The sequence below is a fragment of the Lates calcarifer genome, linkage group LG15 (genome assembly GCF_001640805.2).
Source record: "Lates calcarifer isolate ASB-BC8 linkage group LG15, TLL_Latcal_v3, whole genome shotgun sequence".
NCBI classification, from domain to species: domain Eukaryota; kingdom Metazoa; phylum Chordata; class Actinopteri; family Centropomidae; genus Lates; species Lates calcarifer.
The window spans coordinates 13,038,795-13,064,067 of record NC_066847.1 but is presented as its reverse complement, the minus strand read 5'-3'; the positions used below and the strand labels follow the sequence as shown (position 1 = coordinate 13,064,067).

Here is a 25,273-nt window from a genome sequence, read left to right as displayed (position 1 = left end):
ACAGGGCTTGCGCTGAGGCATCTTCCTCTGCAATCACATCAAGTAAAGGTGGCATGTGGCCAACGGGCCTGAAAGACAACTGGCTGGTAGACTCCCCACTTTCTGTGACTTTAAGCTGATTGGATGGCGCGAAAGGTCGTTCAGGGATACTGAGCATGTGCAGTGTGACAGAGACAATGAAGATGATGCCGCAAACAGGAAAAGGACCTGTTCCTGTGATTTAAATGCTTGGCCCAGAGCTGTGCCAGTCCAGTCAAGACCACCTAGCATGTAGCCCACTGCTCCACCGAGCCCTGGAGCAACAGGGACAGACAAGATACCGATTAAAAAACAAGGGCAAACACAATAACAAAGACAAAAATCTCTAAGGCTGTGTTGTCTACATGTTAAATACATTTTCAAAGCTCATATTCTGAGATCACTTATAGGTTCTGAGGATGCAAATGTGTACACTAATTGCAGATGTTTTCTTGAACAGCTGATATTTCTATAGGTCCATGTGGACAGCCTGTGTGTGGGGGGGTGTTCATATATCTTACCAGCAGAGAAGGCATGAATATTCAGGGCCATATCTTGCTCTTCAGTGTCAGCAACATCAAGAAGGTAAGCTCTGATTGGTCCCTCGGAGGCATCGGCACAGAAGTCCAGCACCACCACGCCTAATACAGTTAGGACGATGCCGATTGGCTGGCTGCTGGGGCTGTCACCTATGGAAAGGCCTGAAACAACACCACAAAATAAACACAGATAGGGTTAAACAATAACTGCTATAATTTATATGTGATGATCTGCTTTGAAGCCTTCTACTCACCTATTAATGATCCATTTAAAAACAGCGCCACTCCCAGAAGCACACCTACACATAGGGCTAGAATGAACGGTCTTCTCCGGCCCCATCGCAGAGTACACCGGTCACTGGCTGAGCCGATCAAGGGTGTGGAAGAGGAGACCAAGAATGGGACTGAGGAACCAGGTTAAACTGTAATATTGCTCAGGAAGGCCTAGAAACAAACATGAACAGAACAGAGCAGTATGCAGATAAAGTAAGATCAGATTAAATCCAGGAATACATTTAAAATATAGCATTAACCTTACATTTGACTCTTCTTACCTTTTTATATTTGACCACACAGTAAATATGTCTGATATATTGCCTGAGCTTTTACAACTTTTATAGACTCAAGTCTTTCCAGTATTTTCTAAGCAAAAGCTGAATGATAAAGAAGACATTAGAGGAGACTTGATAAAACAGTAAAAGTTTAATTTGCTGACAGGCTCTATAAATCAACAAAGATCAGGTGCAAATGGGGAAACAGTTTCATGTTTTTATCATAAACCCTGTCTTTAACTCAGACTACTGAACTACTGACTGATATTATTAGCTTAAATGTTCTAAATGTATCTAATTTGTTTAATATGCTCTGTTGTAAACTGCCATCTCGGTACAAAACTCATCATGAAGCCAGCCTCTTCATACATTTGTCATGTAGGAATTTGCAAGAATAACTAATACATGGGAATCTGGGCAGAGAGGTTTTTTTTTCTCTGCACAAAAGGTGAAAGTTTTCCCATGTTCCACTGTTTATAAAAGCATAGCACATGACAGCACTTGCATACCAATGCATAGCTGAGGAACCACTGGTGCTCTTAAGCAGCTTCCTCTATGAGTGGCTTTTAGGGTGGCAGGGACATTTCAAATAATGAGGTGGCCTGTTACAACACAGTTAGAATTAAAGCTGCGAGCAGCGTTGAACGGGCCCTCGCACCCGGCGCCCGTCGGGGGAGCGGCGACCGCGGGACCCCGGCAACCGCGGGGTCAACGCAGGTCGCAGGCACACGCTGGCGTAACAGTTCACACTTCCCAGATGTAAAAATTTAAAATAAAAGCTTTTATGCTAATTATTTTCTGTGATAATATTTTTCAGAGCTCATCATCTGTGACAGCTCTTGGCTCTCCTGACTGTAACCTCCCTGTGGCAGCTTCTCACAGACTCAATTAACTCCTCTTCCCCTCCCCCCCTCAAACACAAACACAAACACACCCACACAAACACAGAGAGAGATACCCCCTCCCAAAAGGAGATAAAACTCAGTTTTAACTTGACTTTACAAGCTTTGAGCTTTGAGCAAAAGCATTTTTTTAAGTTCTGTTATTGGGTGCATATATAAATCATTTATGCTTAAACAAGGCTTATAATGAACTTATTTGAATAGTGAATTTCTCATCTGCCTAAAGTCAGGGCGAAGCCACTAACCAGCTGTAGGGATGGGTATCATTAGGATTTTATCTTTATCCATACAGACCCCTATCAGTCCAGCTTAGACTCTTACTGGTTTAAGAGAGTGAAGTTTATAGCAATTTGCAAAATTTGGAGATTAGTGACAAACTAACCAGTTAGACTACATACAGACAAGCTTTCATTTTAGCTGTTAGTAACAGTTTGCCATGAGCTTAACCAGCGTGCTGTGCTTCCTGTTAAACATGTCATGAGACTGTGGACAACGCTGAAAATATTACTTTACTAACTACTGGCTGAACAGGCGCTTTGACAAAGAAAAGGTAAAGGCCAGCAGCTTTTACTTTTCAATGCACTTGTCGTCAACTTGAGTGGCTTATATTCAGCTGGTTCACCTCGACGCCGGTGGATGTAGACGTGCACTTTTCCTGTCGCCGTACACTGAGTAACACGAAAAAATCAGCTGACCCCTTGTGAAATTTCCTAACTGATCAAAACCAAACTGTAAAGAAAAATCTTCTTTGAGGCTACAATTTCAGACTTAACTTAGTCATTCACTAGTGTCTTGGCAGCGTTTATGGGGTTTTTAGACAGGTCTCTCACTGGTTTTCTTTCCAGGGTCATTGAAATCTTTGGCTTCCTACCTCTGCCAGGCTTGTTCTGCACAGTGTGGCTCTCCTTGAATTTCTCGGTGACGCTTCTCATTTGAGTTCTTGACGCTTGGAAATGCTGTGATAACTTTGTATATCCTTCTCCTGCTTCCTGAGCATCGACAATTCTTTTCTTCAAGTCTACAGTGATTTCCTTAGTTTTTGGCATGATGCTTTCTCAAGTGACAGCTCAAATCTTAACTGAAGTTTTTATCCCGCGTGTAAAGCAGCTCTTGGCTCTCCTGACTGTAACCTCTCTGTGGCAGCTTCTCACAGACTCAATCAACTCCTCTTCCCCTCCCCCCTCAAACACAAACACAAACACACACACACACACACACACACACACACACACACACAGAGAGACCCCCCTCCAAAAATCCATCAAAGAGTAATACAATGGCTCCATCTATAGGATAAAGTAGGGAGTCGCAACAGGAAGTTACCCCAAAATCTGAGGTTTCAAACAGGAAGTTGGGTTTCTGAACTTTGACGGGCCAGAACAGGCACACGCTTCGACCAAAACTCACAATTTTCGGAGGACGTCTTCCAAAAATCGTCAAGGAGGGGCTGACAACATTTGAAGTGAATCTGGTCACCCGTCTAGAAACTGGACATCACACTATAAAATATGTCATTTCCTGCTATAAATAGGTGGCGCTACAACAATTGTATGAATATTGACATATGGATGTGTGCAGATAGGTACCATTAACAATCCTGTAAAGTTTGATGCAGTTTGGACAAAGTATGGCCGAAATATAGCAAATTTAAAGCAACTTCCTGTTTTGTGGCGAGTGATCGAACTTTGAGGGGCCATAACTTCCACGCCCTTCAATGAAAAGTCCGAAACTTTTGCAATTTAACTTCGTCTATGTCTTAAGAACAAATTATCAAATTTTGAAGTCAATCGGATAATGCGTCTAGGACTAGTTCGCGTTCAAGCGACCCCTGGAAATGGCCAAAAACACACAATTTTGTCACCTTCCGGTCAAAATAAAAATACTTTCTGTTGGGTTTAGAATATGGCTCCAAGAGACTTTTTGGTGCGTCATGGGATGTTACATATGTGCGCAGATTTTCAGATTTTTAGGCGCAACGGGCTTGAGGGGCTGTTCCGTTTAAAAATGTAGGTGGCGCTACCGAGGCCATTTTGCCACACCCATGCTCAAGACCCCTAAATTATTAAATTTTTCGCCGTGCCTGACGCGTCTGCAAATTTTCAGGAGTTTTGACGCATGTTAAGGCCCTCAAAAAGGCGATCAAAGAGGCGGAAAAAGAAGAAAAAAAATAATAATAATAATAATTAAAGCTGCGAGCAGCGTTGAACGGGCCCTCGCACCCGGCGCCCGTCGGGGGAGCGGCGACCGCGGGACCCCGGCAACCGCGGGGTCAACGCAGGTCGCAGGGCACATGCTGGCGTAACAGTTCACACTTCCCAGATGTAAAAATTTAAAATAAAAGCTTTTATGCTAAGTATTTTCTGTGATAATATTTTTCAGAGCTCATCATCTGTGACAGCTCTTGGCTCTCCTGACTGTAACCTCCCTGTGGCAGCTTCTCACAGACTCAATCAACTCCTCTTCCCCTCCCCCCTCAAACACAAACACAAACACACACACAAACACACAGATACCCCCTCCCAAAAGGAGATAAAACTCAGTTTTAACTTGAGTTTACAAGCTTTGAGCTTTGAGCAAAAGCATTTTTTTTAAGTTCTGTTATTGGGTGCATATATAAATCATTTGTGCTTAAACAAGGCTTATAATGAAGTTATTTGAACAGTGAATATCTCATCTGCCTAAAGTCAGGGCGAAGCCACTAACCAGCTGTAGGGATGGGTATCATTAGGATTTTATCTTTATCCATACAGACCCCTATCAGTCCAGCTCAGACTGTTACTGGTTTAAGAGAGTGAAGTTTATAGCAATTTGCAAAATTTGGAGATTAGTGACAAACTAACCAATTAGACTACATACAGACAAGCTTTCATTTTAGCTGTTAGTAACAGTTTGCCATGAGCTTAACCAGCGTGCTGTGCTTCGTGTTAAACATGTCATGAGACTGTGGACAACGCTGAAAATATTACTTTACTAACTACTGGCCGAACAGGCGCTTTTACAAAGAAAAGGTAAAGGCCAGCAGCTTTTACTTTTCAATGCACTTGTCGTCAACTTGAGTGGCTTATATTCAGCTGGTTCACCTCGACGCCGGTGGATGTAGACGTGCACTTTTCCTGTCGCCGTACACTGTGTAACATGAAAATATCAGCTGACCCCTTGTGAAATTTCCTAACTGATCAAAACCAAACTGTAAAGACTTTGGTCAAGGGGAGACATATGGTAAGATTACATGAATTCAAAATAACCTACAATTCCTTCAAATTAATTTGAAGCCAGTTTAATTTTTTGAGCCAGCTTTGACATCTGCAGATATGAGTTTCTGAAGAGGGGCCTGCTGAGGTTAGATGTGCTGAATAATATCCATTTTCATATCAGAAAAAACACTGCATTAAACATTGTCTTAGCTCACTGAGCTGAGGTCAACAGGTAATATAACCAACCTGTGAGGTGGCTCACCCCCGTAAGATAAACACATAAATGATCCCTGATAGAACCGATAATTAAAGGCACATCAGTGACAGGGAATGCTATTAAAACTAAACTATAAACTGGTGACATTAACTGCAAAAGAAGATTTTTATTGATACATTTCAGGTAGAATTTAGTTTTCAATAAGGGAAACTGTGTAAGAAACCTGAATTTGTTGCAACAAATTTAAAATAAAAGCTTTTATGCTAATTATTTTCTGTGATAATATTTTTCAGAGCTCATCATCTGTGACAGCTCATGGCTCTCTTGACTGTAACCTCCCTGTGGCAGCTTCTCACAGACTCAATCAACTCCTCTTCCCCTCCCCCCTCAGACACACACAGACACACACACACAGAGACCCCCTTCCAAAAACCCATCAAAGAGTAATACAATGGCTCCATCTGTAGGATAAAGTAGAGAGTCGCAACAGGAAGTTACCCCAAAATCTGAGGTTTCAAACAGGAAGTTGGGTTTCTGAACTTTGACGGGCCAGAACAGGCACACGCTTCGACCAAAACTCACAATTTTCGGAGGACTTCTTCCAAAAATTGTCAAGGAGGGGCTGACAACATTTGAAGTGAATCTGGTCACCCGTCTAGAAACTGGACATCACACTATAAAATATGTCATTTCCTGCTATAAATAGGTGGCGCTACAACAATTGTATGAATATTGACATATGGATGTGTGCAGATAGGTACCATTAACAATCCTGTAAAGTTTGATGCAGTTTGGACAAAGTATGGCCGAAATATAGCAAAAATAAAGCAACTTCCTGTTTCGTGGCGAGTAATCGAACTTTGAGGGGCCATAACTTCCACGCCCTTCAACAAAAACTCAAAATCTGCCGCAATTTAACATCGTCTATGTCTTAAGAACATACTATTAAGTTTTGAAGTCAATCGGATAATGCGTCTAGGACTAGTTCGCGTTCAAGCGACCCCTGGAAATGGCCAAAAACACACAATTTTTTCACCTTCCGGTCAAAATAAAAATACTTTCTGTTGGGTTTAGAATATGGCTCCAAGAGACTTTTTGGTGCGTCATGGGATGTTACATATGTGTGCAGATTTTCAGATTTTTAGGCGCAACGGGCTTGAGGGGCTGTTCCGTTTAAAAATGTAGGTGGCGCTACCGAGGCCATTTTACCACGCCCATGCTCAAGACCCCTAAATTCTTAAATTTTTCGCCGTGCCTGACGCGTCTGCAAATTTTGGTTAGTTTTCACGCATGTTAAGGCCCTCAAAAAGCCGATCTAAGAGGCGGAAAAAGAAGAAAAAAAATAATAATAATAATAATTAAAGCTGCGAGCAGCGTTGAACGGGCCCTCGCACCCGGTGCCCGTCGGGGGAGCGGCGACCGCGGGACCCCGGCAACCGCAGGGTCAACGCAGGTCGCAGGGTACACGCTGGCGTAACAGTTCACACTTCCCAGATGTAAAAATTTAAAATAAAAGCTTTTATGCTAATTATTTTCTGTGATAATATTTTTCAGAGCTCATCATCTGTGACAGCTCTTGGCTCTCCTGACTGTAACCTCCCTGTGGCAGCTTCTCACAGACTCAATTAACTCCTCTTCCCCTCCCCCCTCAAACACAAACACAAACACACCCACACAAACACAGAGAGAGATACCCCCTCCCAAAAGGAGATAAAACTCAGTTTTAACTTGACTTTACAAGCTTTGAGCTTTGAGCAAAAGCATTTTTTTAAGTTCTGTTATTGGGTGCATATATAAATCATTTATGCTTAAACAAGGCTTATAATGAACTTATTTGAATAGTGAATTTCTCATCTGCCTAAAGTCAGGGCGAAGCCACTAACCAGCTGTAGGGATGGGTATCATTAGGATTTTATCTTTATCCATACAGACCCCTATCAGTCCAGCTCAGACTGTTACTGGTTTAAGAGAGTGAAGTTTATAGCAATTTGCAAAATTTGGAGATTAGTGACAAACTAACCAGTTAGACTACATACAGACAAGCTTTCATTTTAGCCGTTAGTAACAGTTTGCCATGAGCTTAACCAGCGTGCTGTGCTTCCTGTTAAACATGTCATGAGACTGTGGACAACGCTGAAAATATTACTTTACTAACTACTGGCTGAACAGGCGCTTTGACAAAGAAAAGGTAAAGGCCAGCAGCTTTTACTTTTCAATGCACTTGTCGTCAACTTGAGTGGCTTATATTCAGCTGGTTCACCTCGACGCCGGTGGATGTAGACATGCACTTTTCCTGTTGCCGTACACTGAGTAACACGAAAAAATCAGCTGACCCCTTGTGAAATTTCCTAACTGATCAAAACCAAACTGTAAAGACAGCATCAATCCACGCTCAGCTTTGGTCAAGGGGAGACATATGGTAAGATTACATGAATTCATGTAATCTTCTTTGAGGCTACAATTTCAGACTTAACTTAGTCATTCACTAGTGTCTTGGCAGCGTTTATGGGGTTTTTAGACAGGTCTCTCACTGGTTTTCTTTCCAGGGTCATTGAAATCTTTGGCTTCCTACCTCTGCCAGGCTTGTTCTGCACAGTGTGGCTCTCCTTGAATTTCTCGGTGATGCTTCTCATTTGAGTTCTTGACGCTTGGAAATGCTGTGATAACTTTGTATATCCTTCTCCTGCTTCCTGAGCATCGACAATTCTTTTCTTCAAGTCTACAGTGATTTCCTTAGTTTTTGGCATGATGCTTTCTCAAGTGACAGCTCAAATCTTAACTGAAGTTTTTATCCCGCGTGTAAAGCAGCTCTTGGCTCTCCTGACTGTAACCTCTCTGTGGCAGCTTCTCACAGACTCAATCAACTCCTCTTCCCCTCCCCCCTCAAACACAAACACAAACACACACACACACACACACACACACACACACACACACAGAGACCCCCCTCCAAAAATCCATCAAAGAGTAATACAATGGCTCCATCTATAGGATAAAGTAGAGAGTCGCAACAGGAAGTTACCCCAAAATCTGAGGTTTCAAACAGGAAGTTGGGTTTCTGAACTTTGACGGGCCAGAACAGGCACATGCTTCGACCAAAACTCACAATTTTCGGAGGACGTCTTCCAAAAATCGTCAAGGAGGGGCTGACAACATTTGAAGTGAATCTGGTCACCCGTCTAGAAACTGGACGTCACACTATAAAATATGTCATTTCCTGCTATAAATAGGTGGCGCTACAACAATTGTATGAATATTGACATATGGATGTGTGCAGATAGGTACCATTAACAATCCTGTAAAGTTTGATGCAGTTTGGACAAAGTATGGCCGAAATATAGCAAATTTAAAGCAACTTCCTGTTTTGTGGCGAGTGATCGAATTTTGAGGGGCCATAACTTCCACGCCCTTCAATGAAAAGTCCGAAACTTTTGCAATTTAACTTCGTCTATGTCTTAAGAACAAATTATCAAATTTTGAAGTCAATCGGATAATGCGTCTAGGACTAGTTCGCGTTCAAGCGACCCCTGGAAATGGCCAAAAACACACAATTTTTTCACCTTCCGGTCAAAATAAAAATACTTTCTGTTGGGTTTAGGATATGGCTCCAAGAGACTTTTTGGTGCGTCATGGGATGTTACATATGTGTGCAGATTTTCAGATTTTTAGGCGCAACGGGCTTGAGGGGCTGTTCCGTTTAAAAATGTAGGTGGCGCTACCGAGGCCATTTTGCCACACCCATGCTCAAGACCCCTAAATTATTAAATTTTTCGCCGTGCCTGACGCGTCTGCAAATTTTCAGGAGTTTTGACGCATGTTAAGGCCCTCAAAAAGGCGATCAAAGAGGCGGAAAAAGAAGAAAAAAAATAATAATAATAATAATAATAATAAACCGACCGAAAACAAGAGGGTCCTTGCAACTCGTTGCATGGCCCCGTTGGGCCCACGCAACTCGTTGCTCGGGCCCTAATTAAAGCTGCGAGCAGCGTTGAACGGGCCCTCGCACCCGGCGCCCGTCGGGGGAGCGGCGACCGCGGGACCCCGGCAACCGCGGGGTCAACGCAGGTCGCAGGGCACACGCTGGCGTAACAGTTCACACTTCCGAGATGTAAAAATTTAAAATAAAAGCTTTTATGCTAATTATTTTCTGTGATAATATTTTTCAGAGCTCATCATCTGTGACAGCTCTTGGCTCTCCTGACTGTAACCTCTCTGTGGCAGCTTCTCACAGACTCAATCAACTCCTCTTCCCCTCCCCCCTCAAACACAAACACAAACACACACACACACACAGATACCCCCTCCCAAAAGGAGATAAAACTCAGTTTTAACTTGAGTTTAAAAGCTTTGAGCTTTGAGCAAAAGCATTTTTTTGCAAGTTCTGTTATTGGGTGCATATATAAATCATTTATGCTTAAACAAGGGTTATAATGAAGTTATTTGAACAGTGAATATCTCATCTGCCTAAAGTCAGGGCGAAGCCACTAACCAGCTGTAGGGATGGGTATCATTAGGATTTTATCTTTATCCATACAGACTCCTATCAGTCCAGCTCAGACTGTTACTGGTTTAAGAGAGTGAAGTTTATAGCAATTTGCAAAATTTGGAGATTAGTGACAAACTAACCAGTTAGACTACATACAGACAAGCTTTCATTTTAGCTGTTAGTAACAGTTTGCCATGAGCTTAACCAGCGTGCTGTGCTTCGTGTTAAACATGTCATGAGACTGTGGACAACGCTGAAAATATTACTTTACTAACTACTGGCCGAACAGGCGCTTTTACAAAGAAAAGGTAAAGGCCAGCAGCTTTTACTTTTCAATGCACTTGTCGTCAACTTGAGTGGCTTATATTCAGCTGGTTCACCTCGACGCCGGTGGATGTAGACGTGCACTTTTCCTGTCGCCGTACACTGTGTAACATGAAAATATCAGCCGACCCCTTGTGAAATTTCCTAACTGATCAAAACCAAACTGTAAAGACTTTGGTCAAGGGGAGACATATGGTAAGATTACATGAATTCAAAATAACCTACAATTCCTTCAAATTAATTTGAAGCCAGTTTAATTTTTTGAGCCAGCTTTGACATCTGCAGATATGAGTTTCTGAAGAGGGGCCTGCTGAGGTTAGATGTGCTGAATAATATCCATTTTCATATCAGAAAAAACACTGCATTAAACATTGTCTTAGCTCACTGAGCTGAGGTCAACAGGTAATATAACCAACCTGTGAGGTGGCTCACCCCCGTAAGATAAACACATAAATGATCCCTGATAGAACCGATAATTAAAGGCACATCAGTGACAGGGAATGCTATTAAAACTAAACTATAAACTGGTGACATTAACTGCAAAAGAAGATTTTTATTGATACATTTCAGGTAGAATTTAGTTTTCAATAAGGAAAACGCTGTAAGAAACCTGAATTTGTTGCAACAAATTTAAAATAAAAGCTTTTATGCTAATTATTTTCTGTGATAATATTTTTCAGAGCTCATCATCTGTGACAGCTCATGGCTCTCTTGACTGTATCCTCCCCTGTGTTAGCTTCTCACAGACTCAATCAACTCCTCTTCCCCTCCCCCCTCAAACACACACACACAGACACACACACACACAGAGACCCCCTTCCAAAAACCCATCAAAGAGTAATACAATGGCTCCATCTGTAGGATAAAGTAGAGAGTCGCAACAGGAAGTTACCCCAAAATCTGAGGCTTCAAACAGGAAGTTGGGTTTCCGAACTTTGACGGGCCAGAACCGGCACACGCTTCGACCAAAACTCAAAATTTTCGGAGCCAGTCTTCCAAAAATCCTTAAGTCTGTCCTGACAACATTTGAAGTGAATCTGGTCACCCGTCTAGAAACTGGACATCACACCATAAAATATGTCATTTCCTGCTATAAATAGGTGGTGCTACAACAATTGTATGAATATTGACATATGGATGTGTGCAGATAGGTACCATTAACAATCCTGTAAAGTTTGATGCAGTTTGGACAAAGTATGGCCGAAATATAGCAAATTTAAAGCAACTTCCTGTTTTGTGGCGAGTGATCGAACTTTCAGGGGCCATAACTTCCACGCCCTTCAATGAAAAGTCCGAAACTTTTGCAATTTAACTTCGTCTATGTCTTAAGAACAAATTATCAAATTTTGAAGTCAATCGGATAATGCGTCTAGGACTAGTTCGCGTTCAAGCGACCCCTGGAAATGGCCAAAAACACACAATTTTTTCACCTTCCGGTCAAAATAAAAATACTTTCTGTTGGGTTTAGAATATGGCTCCAAGAGACTTTTTGGTGCGTCATGGGATGTTACATATGTGTGCAGATTTTCAGATTTTTAGGCGCAACGGGCTTGAGGGGCTGTTCCGTTTAAAAATGTAGGTGGCGCTACCGAGGCCATTTTGCCACACCCATGCTCAAGACCCCTAAATTATTAAATTTTTCGCCGTGCCTGACGCGTCTGCAAATTTTCAGGAGTTTTGACGCATGTTAAGGCCCTCAAAAAGGCGATCAAAGAGGCGGAAAAAGAAGAAAAAAAATAATAATAATAATAATTAAAGCTGCGAGCAGCGTTGAACGGGCCCTCGCACCCGGCGTCCGTCGGGGGAGCGGCGACCGCGGGACCCCGGCAACCGCGGGGTCAACGCAGGTCGCAGGGCACACGCTGGCGTAACAGTTCACACTTCCCAGATGTAAAAATTTTAAATAAAAGCTTTTATGCTAATTATTTTCTGTGATAATATTATTCAGAGCTCATCATCTGTGACAGATCATGGCTCTATTGACTGTAACCTCCCTGTGGCAGCTTCTCACAGACTCAATCAACTCCTCTTCCCCTCCCCCCTCAAACACACACACACAGACACACACACACAGAGACCCCCTTCCAAAAACCCATCAAAGAGTAATACAATGGCTCCATCTGTAGGATAAAGTAGAGAGTCGCAACAGGAAGTTACCCCAAAATCTGAGGTTTCAAACAGGAAGTTGGGTTTCCGAACTTTGACGGGCCAGAACCGGCACACGCTTCGACCCAAACTCACAATTTTCGGAGCCAGTCTTCCAAAAATCCTTAAGTCTGTCCTGACAACATTTGAAGTGAATCTGGTCACCCGTCTAGAAACTGGACATCACACTATAAAATATGTCATTTCCTGCTATAAATAGGTGGTGCTACAACAATTGTATGAATATTGACATATGGATGTGTGCAGATAGGTACCATCAACAATCCTGTAAAGTTTGATGCAGTTTGGACAAAGTATGGCCGAAATATAGCAAATTTAAAGCAACTTCCTGTTTTGTGGCGAGTGATCGAACTTTGAGGGGCCATAACTTCCACGCCCTTCAATGAAAAGTCCGAAACTTTTGCAATTTAACTTCGTCTATGTCTTAAGAACAAATTATCAAATTTTGAAGTCAATCGGATAATGCGTCTAGGACTAGTTCGCGTTCAAGCGACCCCTGGAAATGGCCAAAAACACACAATTTTTTCACCTTCCGGTCAAAATAAAAATACTTTCTGTTGGGTTTAGAATATGGCTCCAAGAGACTTTTTGGTGCGTCATGGGATGTTACATATGTGTGCAGATTTTCAGATTTTTAGGCGCAACGGGCTTGAGGGGCTGTTCCGTTAAAAATGTAGGTGGCGCTACCGAGGCCATTTTGCCACACCCATGCTCAAGACCCCTAAATTCTTAAATTTTTCGCCGTGCCTGACGCGTCTGCAAATTTTCAGGAGTTTTGACGCATTTTAAGGCCCTCAAAAAGGCGATCAAAGAGGCGGAAAAAGAAGAAAAAAAATAATAATAATAATAATAATAATAAACCGAACGAAAACAAGAGGGTCCTTGCAACTCGTTGCATGGCCCCGTTGGGCCCACGCAACTCGTTGCTCGGGCCCTAATAATAATAAACCGAACGAAAACAAGAGGGTCCTTGCAACTCGTTGCATGGCCCCGTTGGGCCCACGCAACTCGTTGCTCGGGCCCTAATAATTAAAGCTGCGAGCAGCGTTGAACGGGCCCTCGCACCCGGCGCCCGTCGGGGGAGCGGCGACCGCGGGACCCCGGCAACCGCAGGGTCAATGCAGGTCGCAGGGCACACGCTGGCGTAACAGTTCACACTTCCCAGATGTTAAAATTTTAAATAAAAGCTTTTACGCTAATTATTTTCTGTGATAATATTTTTCAGAGCTCATCATCTGTGACAGCTCTTGGCTCTCTTGACTGTAACCTCTCTGTGGCAGCTTCTCACAGACTCAATCAACTCCTCTTCCCCTCCCCCTCAAACACAAACACAAACACACCCACACACACACACACAAACACACAGAGAAATACCCCCTCCCAAAAGGAGATAAAACTCAGTTTTAACTTGAGTTTACAAGCTTTGAGCTTTGAGCAAAAGCATTTTTTAAAGTTCTGTTATTGGGTGCATATATAAATCATTTATGCTTAAACAAGGCTTATAATGAAGTTATTTGAACAGTGAATATCTCATCTGCCTAAAGTCAGGGCGACGCCACTAACCAGCTGTAGGGATGGGTATCATTAGGATTTTATCTTTATCCATACAGACCCCTATCAGTCCAGCTCAGACTGTTCTTGGTTTAAGAGAGTGAAGTTTATAGCAATTTGCAAAATTTGGAGATTAGTGACAAACTAACCAGTTAGACTACATACAGACAAGCTTTCATTTTAGCTGTTAGTAACAGTTTGCCATGAGCTTAACCAGCGTGCTGTGCTTCCTGTTAAACATGTCATGAGACTGTGGACAACGCTGAAAATATTACTTTACTAACTACTGGCCGAACAGGCGCTTTTACAAAGAAAAGGTAAAGGCCAGCAGCTTTTACTTTTCAATGCACTTGTCGTCAACTTGAGTGGCTTATATTCAGCTGGTTCACCTCGACGCTGGAGGACCTAGTGAACTTTTCCTGTCGCCGTACACTGAGTAACACGAAAAAATCAGCTGACCCCGTGTGAAATTTCCTAACTGATCAAAACCAAACTGTAAAGACAGCATCAATCCACGCTCAGCTTTGGTCAAGGGGAGACATATGGTAAGATTACATGAATTCATGTAATCTTCTTTGAGACTACAATTTCAGACTTAACTAAGTCATTCACTAGTGTCTTGGCAGCGTTTATGGGTTCTTTAGACAGGTCTCTAACTGGTTTTCTTTCCAGGGTCATTGAAATCTTTGGCTTCCTACCTCTGCCAGGCTTGTTCTGCACAGTGTGGCTCTCCTTGAATTTCTCGGTGACGCTTCTCATTTGAGTTCTTGACGCTTGGAAATGCTGTTATAACTTTGTATATCCTTCTCCTGCTTCCTAAGCATCGACAATTCTTCAAGTCTACAGTGACTTCCTTAGTTTTTGGCATGATGCTTTCTCAAGTGACAGCTCAAATCTTAACTGAAGTTTTTATACCGCGTGTAAAGCAGCTCTTGGCTCTCCTGACTGTAACCTCTCTGTGGCAGCTTCTCACAGACTCAATCAACTCTTCTTCCCCTCCCCCCTCAAACACAAACACAAACACAAACACACACACACACACACACACACACAGACACACACACACAGAGACCCCCTTCCAAAAACCCATCAAAGAGTAATACAATGGCTCCATCTATAGGATAAAGTAGAGAGTCGCAACAGGAAGTTACCCCAAAATCTGAGGTTTCAAACAGGAAGTTGGGTTTCCGAACTTTGACGGGCCAGAACCGGCACATGCTTCGACCAAAACTCACAATTTTCGGAGCCAGTCTTCCAAAAAATTCCTCAAGGAGGGGCTGACAACATTTGAAGTGAATCTGGTCACCCGTCTAGAAACTGGACATCACACTATAAAATATGTCATTTCCTGCTATAAATAGGTGGCGCTACAACAATTGTATGAATATTGACATATGGATGTGTGCAGATAGGTACCATTAACAATCCTGTAAAGTTTGATGCAGTTTGGACAAAGTATGGCCGAAATATAGCAAAAATAAAGCAACTTCCTGTTTCGTGGCGAGTAATCGAACTTTGAGGGGCCATAACTTCCACGCCCTTCAACAAAAACTCAAAATCTGCCGCAATTTAACATCGTCTATGTCTTAAGAACATACTATTAAGTTTTGAAGTCAATCGGATAATGCGTCTAGGACTAGTTCGCGTTCAAGCGACCCCTGGAAATGGCCAAAAACACACAATTTTTTCACCTTCCGGTCAAAATAAAAATACTTTCTGTTGGGTTTAGAATATGGCTCCAAGAGACTTTTTGGTGCGTCATGGGATGTTACATATGTGTGCAGATTTTCAGATTTTTAGGCGCAACGGGCTTGAGGGGCTGTTCCGTTTAAAAATGTAGGTGGCGCTACCGAGGCCATTTTACCACACCCATGCTCAAGACCCCTAAATTATTAAATTTTTCGCCGTGCCTGACGCGTCTGCAAATTTTGGTAAGTTTTCACGCATGTTAAGGCCCTCAAAAAGCCGATCTAAGAGGCGGAAAAAGAAGAAAAAAAATAATAATAATAATAATAATAATAATTAAAGCTGCGAGCAGCGTTGAACGGGCCCTCGCACCCGGCGCCCGTCGGGGGAGCGGCGACCGCGGGACCCCGGCAACCGCGGGGTCAACGCAGGTCGCAGGGCACACGCTGGCGTAACAGTTCACACTTCCGAGATGTAAAAATTTCAAATAAAAGCTTTTATGCTAATTATTTTCTGTGATAATATTTTTCAGAGCTCATCATCTGTGACAGCTCTTGGCTCTCCTGACTGTAACCTCTCTGTGGCAGCTTCTCACAGACTCAATCAACTCCTCTTCCCCTCCCCCCTCAAACACAAACACAAACACAAACACACACACACACACACAGATACCCCCTCCCAAAAGGAGATAAAACTCAGTTTTAACTTGAGTTTACAAGCTTTGAGCTTTGAGCAAAAGCATTTTTTTGCAAGTTCTGTTATTGGGTGCATATATAAATCATTTATGCTTAAACAAGGGTTATAATGAAGTTATTTGAACAGTGAATATCTCATCTGCCTAAAGTCAGGGCGAAGCCACTAACCAGCTGTAGGGATGGGTATCATTAGGATTTTATCTTTATCCATACAGACCCCTATCAGTCCAGCTCAGACTGTTACTGGTTTAAGAGAGTGAAGTTTATAGCAATTTGCAAAATTTGGAGATTAGTGACAAACTAACCAGTTAGACTACATACAGACAAGCTTTCATTTTAGCTGTTAGTAACAGTTTGCCATGAGCTTAACCAGCGTGCTGTGCTTCGTGTTAAACATGTCATGAGACTGTGGACAACGTTTGAGCCAGCTTTGACATCTGCAGATATGAGTTTCTGAAGAGGGGCCTGCTGAGGTTAGATGTGCTGAATAATATCCATTTTCATATCAGAAAAAACACTGCATTAAACATTGTCTTAGCTCACTGAGCTGAGGTCAACAGGTAATATAACCAACCTGTGAGGTGGCTCACCCCCGTAAGATAAACACATAAATGATCCCTGATAGAACCGATAATTAAAGGCACATCAGTGACAGGGAATGCTATTAAAACTAAACTATAAACTGGTGACATTAACTGCAAAAGAAGATTTTTATTGATACATTTCAGGTAGAATTTAGTTTTCAATAAGGAAAATGCTGTAAGAAACCTGAATTTGTTGCAACAAATTTAAAATAAAAGCTTTTATGCTAATTATTTTCTGTGATAATATTTTTCAGAGCTCATCATCTGTGACAGCTCTTGGCTCTCCTGACTGTAACCTCCCTGTGGCAGCTTCTCACAGACTCAATCAACTCCTCTTCCCCTCCCCCCTCAAACACACACACACAGACACACACACACAGAGACCCCCTTCCAAAAACCCATCAAAGAGTAATACAATGGCTCCATCTGTAGGATAAAGTAGAGAGTCGCAACAGGAAGTTACCCCAAAATCTGAGGTTTCAAACAGGAAGTTGGGTTTCCGAACTTTGACGGGCCAGAACCGGCACACGCTTCGACCCAAACTCACAATTTTCGGAGGACTTCTTCCAAAAATTGTCAAGGAGGGGCTGACAACATTTGAAGTGAATCTGGTCACCCGTCTAGAAACTGGACATCACACTATAAAATATGTCATTTCCTGCTATAAATAGGTGGCGCTACAACAATTGTATGAATATTGACATATGGATGTGTGCAGATAGGTACCATTAACAATCCTGTAAAGTTTGATGCAGTTTGGACAAAGTATGGCCGAAATATAGCAAAAATAAAGCAACTTCCTGTTTCGTGGCGAGTAATCGAACTTTGAGGGGCCATAACTTCCACGCCCTTCAACAAAAACTCAAAATCTGCCGCAATTTAACATCGTCTATGTCTTAAGAACATACTATTAAGTTTTGAAGTCAATGGGATAATGCGTCTAGGACTAGTTCGCGTTCAAGCGACCCCTGGAAATGGCCAAAAACACACAATTTTTTCACCTTCCGGTCAAAATAAAAATACTTTCTGTTGGGTTTAGAATATGGCTCCAAGAGACTTTTTGGTGCGTCATGGGATGTTACATATGTGTGCAGATTTTCAGATTTTTAGGTGCAACGGGCTTGAGGGGCTGTTCCGTTTAAAAATGTAGGTGGCGCTACCGAGGGCATTTTACCACGCCCATGCTCAAGACCCCTAAATTATTAAATTTTTCGCCGTGCCTGACGCGTCTGCAAATTTTGGTAAGTTTTCACGCATGTTAAGGCCCTCAAAAAGCCGATCTAAGAGGCGGAAAAAGAAGAAAAAAAATAATAATAATAATAATAATAATAATAATAATAATAATAAACAGACCGAAAACAAGAGGGTCCTTGCAACTCGTTGCATGGCCCCGTTGGGCCCACGCAACTCGTTGCTCGGGCCCTAATAATAATAATAAACAGACCGAAAACAAGAGGGTCCTTGCAACTCGTTGCATGGCCCCGTTGGGCCCACGCAACTCGTTGCTCGGGCCCTAATAATAAACCGACCGAAAACAAGAGGGTCCTTGCAACTCGTTGCATGGCCCCGTTGGGCCCACGCAACTCGTTGCTCGGGCCCTAAATATGCACCAACCAGCCAGGAAAGTGGTGAAATGGCCCTGACATAAGACAGAGCAAGGCTTTATCACTCACTGAAATCAGGAAACACTCATCCTTACAGCCAGTTTAATACCAGTGTGATCTGACTTTTTTTACAGCGCCGGTTTGGAACACATGTATGTGTAAAATATATGTGAGATAATGCACATCAATTATAGTTAAAAAAAAATGTCTCTGCTAGATGATGATTTCCTGATTTTCCACCCCATATAAAGACATGGACTTTTAGTTTCAATGTAAATGCTGGCTAAACCTACTGGTTCTCACGGGAACAACTTGTTACCCATGCTGCCTTGCTCTACTCCTGACTCCCCTCTCCCTTAAGTCAACAAAACAGCAGATGACTATATTGCAGTAGGAAAATATCTTGCTTTTTGTCTGTCTTTCCCTTTGCTGCCCACTCTCTCCTTTCTAAACAAGCCACCAGGAAGACTTAAAGGTACCCTGAGGAGTTTTTGACCTTGGGTAGCACTATGAAGCAATATTTTATGATTAGGTCTCTGTTTTGTTTGTTTCATACATATGAACAAGGACATACACATACATGCATGTGCACCTGGGTGACGTGATACACACTTTTGTCATTGGTTTCACATTATCCCATAAACTGACAGGTAGGAGCAACACATCAAGAAATGCAGCAGCAAAAGTCTATGTTGCAAGAAGCTGCACACACATCCTGCTTGAGTTCAGTGTTGTAAAGCTATAGCACTTTGCATTGGCTCACAATGGAGTAACACTTTAGCTCACTGTTCACACTGGAGAAACACCTTTTCCATTAGTCAAGTATGAGTCACATTTTATTAATATAATTTGCAATGCCTCTATCCAAAATAAGAAAATAAGACACAGAATTCCACTGTTGTGTTAAAATGATTCAGCAACATTCAGCAGTGCACAGTATTTAACCAAACCCTTTTTTGGAAGAGTTTTCAGTATATGACTTTAGCTAAACTACTGGCTCTTAAAGCAGATTACAAAAAGGAGGATTGCTTTATGGGTTTCCTGGGTGTTGTTAGCAAAATGAGGATCTGTGTAATTGCAGTATAACTAATCATAAAATCCTGCCCTATATAAAAAATAAACACAGATCTCTGGTCCTGTTTAGCTTTGGGATGGTAACAAGTTCCATTCCAACTGATTCATATTTATGTTTAGAGTATGGACTCACTGTGCTAACCAAGCCTTAAAAATGTGTTTCTACCATGCTGAAAGACAATCCATAAGAGACCGCAAGAATAAATGTATGGTCAAGCTTCAGCTACTCTGGGGATTTCAGCAAACTACAGATAGATAGATTTATTTGGCAAAGCATTTACTGCATGTGTGTTTTTACAGTGCTGACTAAAGCAATCTTGCAAAACCACAGAGGTAATGTTTCAACTATTCAAACTAGTGGTTCTTCAGCCATGCTTACCATGTTAATGTTTCAGAAGGTGGTGTTGTCACACACAGTTGCAACACTGAATGGACAGAGCAAGGAAGCAAAGATACAGTGTACAGATTCTACTACTTTTTGCTTAATATTTCTGGTTGGTCCACCCGTCTGTGCCTCTCCCTCCCTGAAAATATTCATTCATTCAAGTTGTGTTACTTCTAGTAAACTACTCTAGATCAGTTAACCTATGCCACGATAGCCAAATGTCACTGATCACCAACATTATATGGCTATTAATTTACAACTATCTTTGGTTCTGGCCTTGGACTCTATGCTCAGAAAAAGACAACAACCCAGTTTACATACAGACACACCATAAAGGATAAATGAAACTACAGCTTTACCTGACCCTATGCATTTTCCCCAGACAATAGTGGTACAGTACCAAAGCAAAACTGGATGCATTCAAAAACAGTCTGAATGGGGTTTGGTTCAAAGTTTTTTAAACATAATCTTTCTTACAATATTGTGAACAGGGAGAAAAACAGTGAGACTGAAATGTGCTGTGTTAGACATTCTTGTAATACCTAGCTAGGGGAAAATGCCTTTGTTCTATTTCTGCTATGGTGGCAAACCTGACATCTAACTGCACAGCCCCTGTTGGCTACCGCTGGGCACATAGGTTACATGACACAGTGGTGCAGCCAGGGAGATCAATAGATCCAGTCTGGCTATCGCAAAGACAGTCAAAATTCCACCTTGTTGTTACTGTTGCCTGACAACTGTTGCAGCTGGAAATTAAGACTAATGGGCATCTCTTTTTGGAAATTTGTGGTCACAAATCAAACCCAGCTATTCTTATATCTAGAAAATGAACCAACAACAAGATGCTCATAACTGAATCTGGGCAAACTGCCAGTGCCTGACGCTAACCAGGAGAACACTGCCACAAGTTCAGAATATAACTAAGATACCTGACAGGGTAAACAGAACACGCTATACATTACAGATAGTGTAAACACCAGCTTTGAAACATCATATGGCTAAACTGAACTACTAGCTTACCACTGTTTACCTTAAGTGGGAGGGGTCTAATAACTCTGCCATCTCTGAATGGGCCGAACAATAACTAACTGGACAAGTACTTGTGCTTACTGCTGGCACCTACAGGTTCTGTACATCTGCGTCCCAAACTTATCACAGTTGGAAAAGAACTGTCACAAATTCACAGAATATGCTGATAGCACTTGAAATTCCACTGCTGTCAATGTTGCTGAATTTATGACATCACTAAAACGTTTGCTCAAGTGAGAGAGGAACAAGAGTGTGCGTCTCTGTATGACTGCATTGTGTCTCCTTACCTATCTGCAGTAATACTGGCGTCACCAGGGCTGTTTCCATGGCGTAGCAGAACTCACGTCCAAACATCACTGCCCCGTGCATTACCCAGCGATGCAGAGGGATCCGCATGCCTTTGCCCTCCTCTTCTATCTCCTTCTCACTCTCACTTTCTTCTGCTTCTTCCTTAGGTTTTCTCTTCTCTGGAGGGCCAGAAGCCTCCCTCTCTTCCTCTTCTCCTCCCATTACAGTCTGGTTTGACTTAAGAGGAACCATCTATTTTGCTGGATATTTGGTGTATATCAGTGTATATCACTTGCTGCTATTTGCCTTTATATGTAAGCACACAGTACTATGTTATAATATGGTAATAGAACATGTAATGTTTTCATGTTGATCACTCACTGTTGAGGAGCCCAAGATATCCAGAAAAATTAATCAGCGAGCATCTCTGCTGGTCAGCACATTCTGGATTTAAAGCCAAAGAATTGCAAATAACTGAGGAGGAGGAGGAAGGAATCATTATTATAACAAAATTAATGTGTCCAAAAAATGATATGGTAAAAATCCATTCCATACACTTTATCTTGTGGCCATCAAGCCGGTATGTGTCCAGTAGACTCAGTAGCTCAGCAGGAGAGTGGCGGTGTTCCTCAATGTGACTTACACAAATTCAAAACTCAGGAAGAGCAGAGAAGTTCTGCGCAGCTCCAGAGGTATGGAGAGGGGAGGAGCAGAAGAGGTGGGAGGAGAGCGATTTGTGTATTAGTGGTTCCAGTAGCAGTGGTTGTGGCAAGCTGCAGAATAGGTCTGCTAGTCCGTGTGTGTTGGCAGTTGTATGCATGCAGTATTTGGATTGCGTAAGATCAGAGCGTGGGTCAGCAGAGGTGTGTGCATGTGCATCTAAGTGTATTTTAGGGCAGGTCCAGGTCAAAGCATGTAGAAACCCACAGTCACACAGCAACCTGCAGACAAACAGACACCAGTTAGACAGTAAGCTACAGCTATAAAATAGTATATAGTAACAATGCATTGAACTTAACATGGTTTTCACAATCCACAGATACCAATAAGATGAATACAGTGCACTTTTTTAATATTTCTTTTATGTAAGTATGGGGTCAAGGGCCAAATACTAGACAGTTCCCATGTGTAAAAATGTTTCAGTGCAGTTGGGTCCCATGAAGGGAAACAAAAAAATCTCTTGGCTTTAGAAAAATGCTGTCCTGCTTTGATGAAGTACTCTAACAAGTTTAAATGTACTATAAAAGTTTTCCTATTACACAGAACTGGTATTTTATTGAGGGAATAGACTTATCATATGAATCATGTGGCAGAATAAAGGGGCAAAAGATCAAGTGGTTTTGCCACACCTTAGGTATCTCGAATTACTATTCATTCAGGTATTTTCTTGAATCTGTTAAAGTCAGTGACCGTCAGTGACATGGTAAACCATAAACACACTACAGACTGGCAGACTACAAAGAAATCAGAGGCAGGAACAAAATTCAGATTGAGAAATCAACCCTTATTACAACACCATAGCTGTTGCACAATTGCTACAGTATATCTCATCTCTTAAAACTACCCCCTGGAATGGACACATACCACCCAACAGCGATGTAATTTGATTAAGCCCTATTTCCTTCTCGTCTTTATTCAATCACTTTATGTCTGGAAAAAGACATAAAAGTGACAAAGGACAGGTAACCCAAAAAAATGTTAGGTCGTGCGTGAGTTAATATTTAAACAAAATAAAGTGAGCTTTAAAACCACGAATGTGACAATCCTGTGCCATTTTCTGTCGTTCTGTTTTCACAGAGTGACAGAGTAACCTGTTCCTGTGTGTAACAACCACTGTGTACACTGTTTTTCACCTCCCCTGCGCAGAGCTGGAAATGCGTATTTCTGACAGGAATGTGTGTCTAGGGGCCGTGCTAAACCAGTTATGACATGTTCTGCTCAGGGACATCTGTTTCTGACGCTGAAGTAGCTGAGCTACCTGCTGACCTGTCCTACAGTACACGTAATTAATAACGGGGCAGTATCACTCATTTTTACGTGTGCAGATGGCGCACACGGTGATAGTGAAAAGTGTGATGTGAACACCTGGCCACATTAACTTGACGCTGACTGAGATTTGACTTGCGGGGGCTAACGTTACCATAGCGAGCTAGGTTGGCTAATAAATTTGACAGCTAACATTAGCAAGTTGAGACACAGAGACCCACTGGAAATGAGGACATAAAGATGAAACATACCTGAGATTTTATTCCCTCTATGGTGAAGTGGAGCCAGTTCCGCATTGTGTATATCTGTGATAACGCTGGGGCAAAACTCTCGATTTTAGTTAGCAATCTGGCTAAGCATTGCCAGCTAACTGAGTGACCATCTGGTTTGCTACACTCATCAATATCACTGGTTTCCACAGTAACAAAGCGGGGCGTGGTCAAAAGAGAACGCCGGTGACGTCGACAAGCTATTCACCTACCGAGGGCGGGGATTTATAGTAATAATGGTTTACTCCGAGTATTATTTGTTACCTTTTGTAACCTTGTTAATGATGCAATTAAGTGCAACTTCTATTCATGTTAATAACTATATATTTACATCAATAATTTAAAAAGAGGTATTTCAAATTGCAATTATGAAACATCTAGCTTTTTAAATATAAACCTCATTCCTCAAACATGAAATTTAATAACTTTTCTGGAGAACCAGACAGAGGAGCTCTAATCACAATGTTATGTTCATGTTTCCCTCATTCACTAGAACTTGATCCCATCAACATGAGAGATCTGGTAACCATGTCAATGCAAATATTTTTTTAAAAAAAGCAAAGCCTGCCTGAATTTTCACCCTATTTTTCAAATATACATTTAATGTGACATTTTTTCCTGCAAAGAGAGGCTCTAATGATTGTTGACACAACAAAAAATTGCAAGGTATTTTTTCAACAGCACATAATGTAAAACTTTGTTATAATTAAATAATATTATTACAGCCCAGCAGCCCCTGTTTGAACATTTCGCATTTCAGTCATTCAAGCAGTCTCCATCTGACTGCCAACGTTCCCTTTGATGTCTTACTGTAATGGTCTTTGAAAGGGAGTGCAATGTTGCCCTCTGCTGCACAAAAGTGGTCATCATTCCCAAATGTTCTCTTGCAGTGGTCAACACATAATTCAAGAGAAAAGTATATCACTGTCCGTCAATATGAGAAACAGATACAGGCATGGTCTGTTTTGCATTATGTTCCACTTGTGTATTGCTGAATTTCCTCCTGGGCATTACTGTAAGATGTTGATCCAAGTCTGCTTAACAGTTTGTTTCCTTCTGATGAAAATGATGCAGTGGTCCCAGGCAGGTATTAGAGTGGTAATCACTTTCATCTTCATGTCAGCACTTCTGTCATGACATTCTGCATAACACAAGTTACAGCCATCATTACTGCTTTTGCAGTAGTAATTGTGCTCACTCTTAGCCAAAGGACTTATTTAGGGACTGTATACAGTATGGAAAAACTTTTAGATTGTGCTGCAGCTGTTATGTTACCAAAAATGGAAAGTGTACTTGTCAGCTATACTGCAAAGTTTTACTTTCTTTTTTAGTTTTTAGTTTTAAAAAATGAACTGAGTGTGGGAAGTGTATTTTGTTGTGCAAGTGCACTTAGAAAATATATATTAGGATTTGGATGTTATCAAATATGAATGTTTAAAGACATGTGGCACTTTGTCACTTGTATGATTCCTATGAGTAATAATACACATAAGTTTTGTATTCTGTTGTTTTGTTAAATGTCTAAATGTTTCTCTTGTCAGTATTGTAATTTTATTTAAGTAGTTAGTAAAGGTTTTTAGGTTGGTGAACCAGCTTTGGTGCAGTATCTCACTTTTTCTGAATAGGTTGGTGCTCATTATTAAATTATCGCAGACATTGTCAGCTGTCAATCCTGAGCTCTTAACGCTGTACCATTGCACACTGATGCTGTTATCACTGGTCAGT

The 25,273-nt window shown here is 41.7% G+C and overlaps 1 protein-coding gene and 1 long non-coding RNA gene across 2 annotated transcripts; one reads left to right on the top strand and one right to left on the bottom strand.

Moving 5' to 3' along the window:
- Positions 1–33: 33 nt before the first annotated feature.
- LOC108889576 (solute carrier family 45 member 4-like) lies at positions 34–23,708 on the bottom strand. The gene is given in 8 exon segments (XM_051076405.1): positions 34–293; positions 540–719; positions 812–935; positions 937–1,001; positions 21,293–21,553; positions 21,675–21,767; positions 21,849–22,234; positions 23,531–23,708. Coding segments are annotated over 5 exon segments (882 nt in total). The 5' UTR covers positions 21,546–21,553; positions 21,675–21,767; positions 21,849–22,234; positions 23,531–23,708.
- LOC127143339 (uncharacterized) lies at positions 5,063–18,431 on the top strand. The gene is made up of 3 exons (XR_007814665.1): positions 5,063–6,127; positions 11,332–12,647; positions 15,361–18,431. It is a non-coding gene; the product is annotated as an uncharacterized LOC127143339 (long non-coding RNA).
- Positions 23,709–25,273: the final 1,565 nt, after the last annotated feature.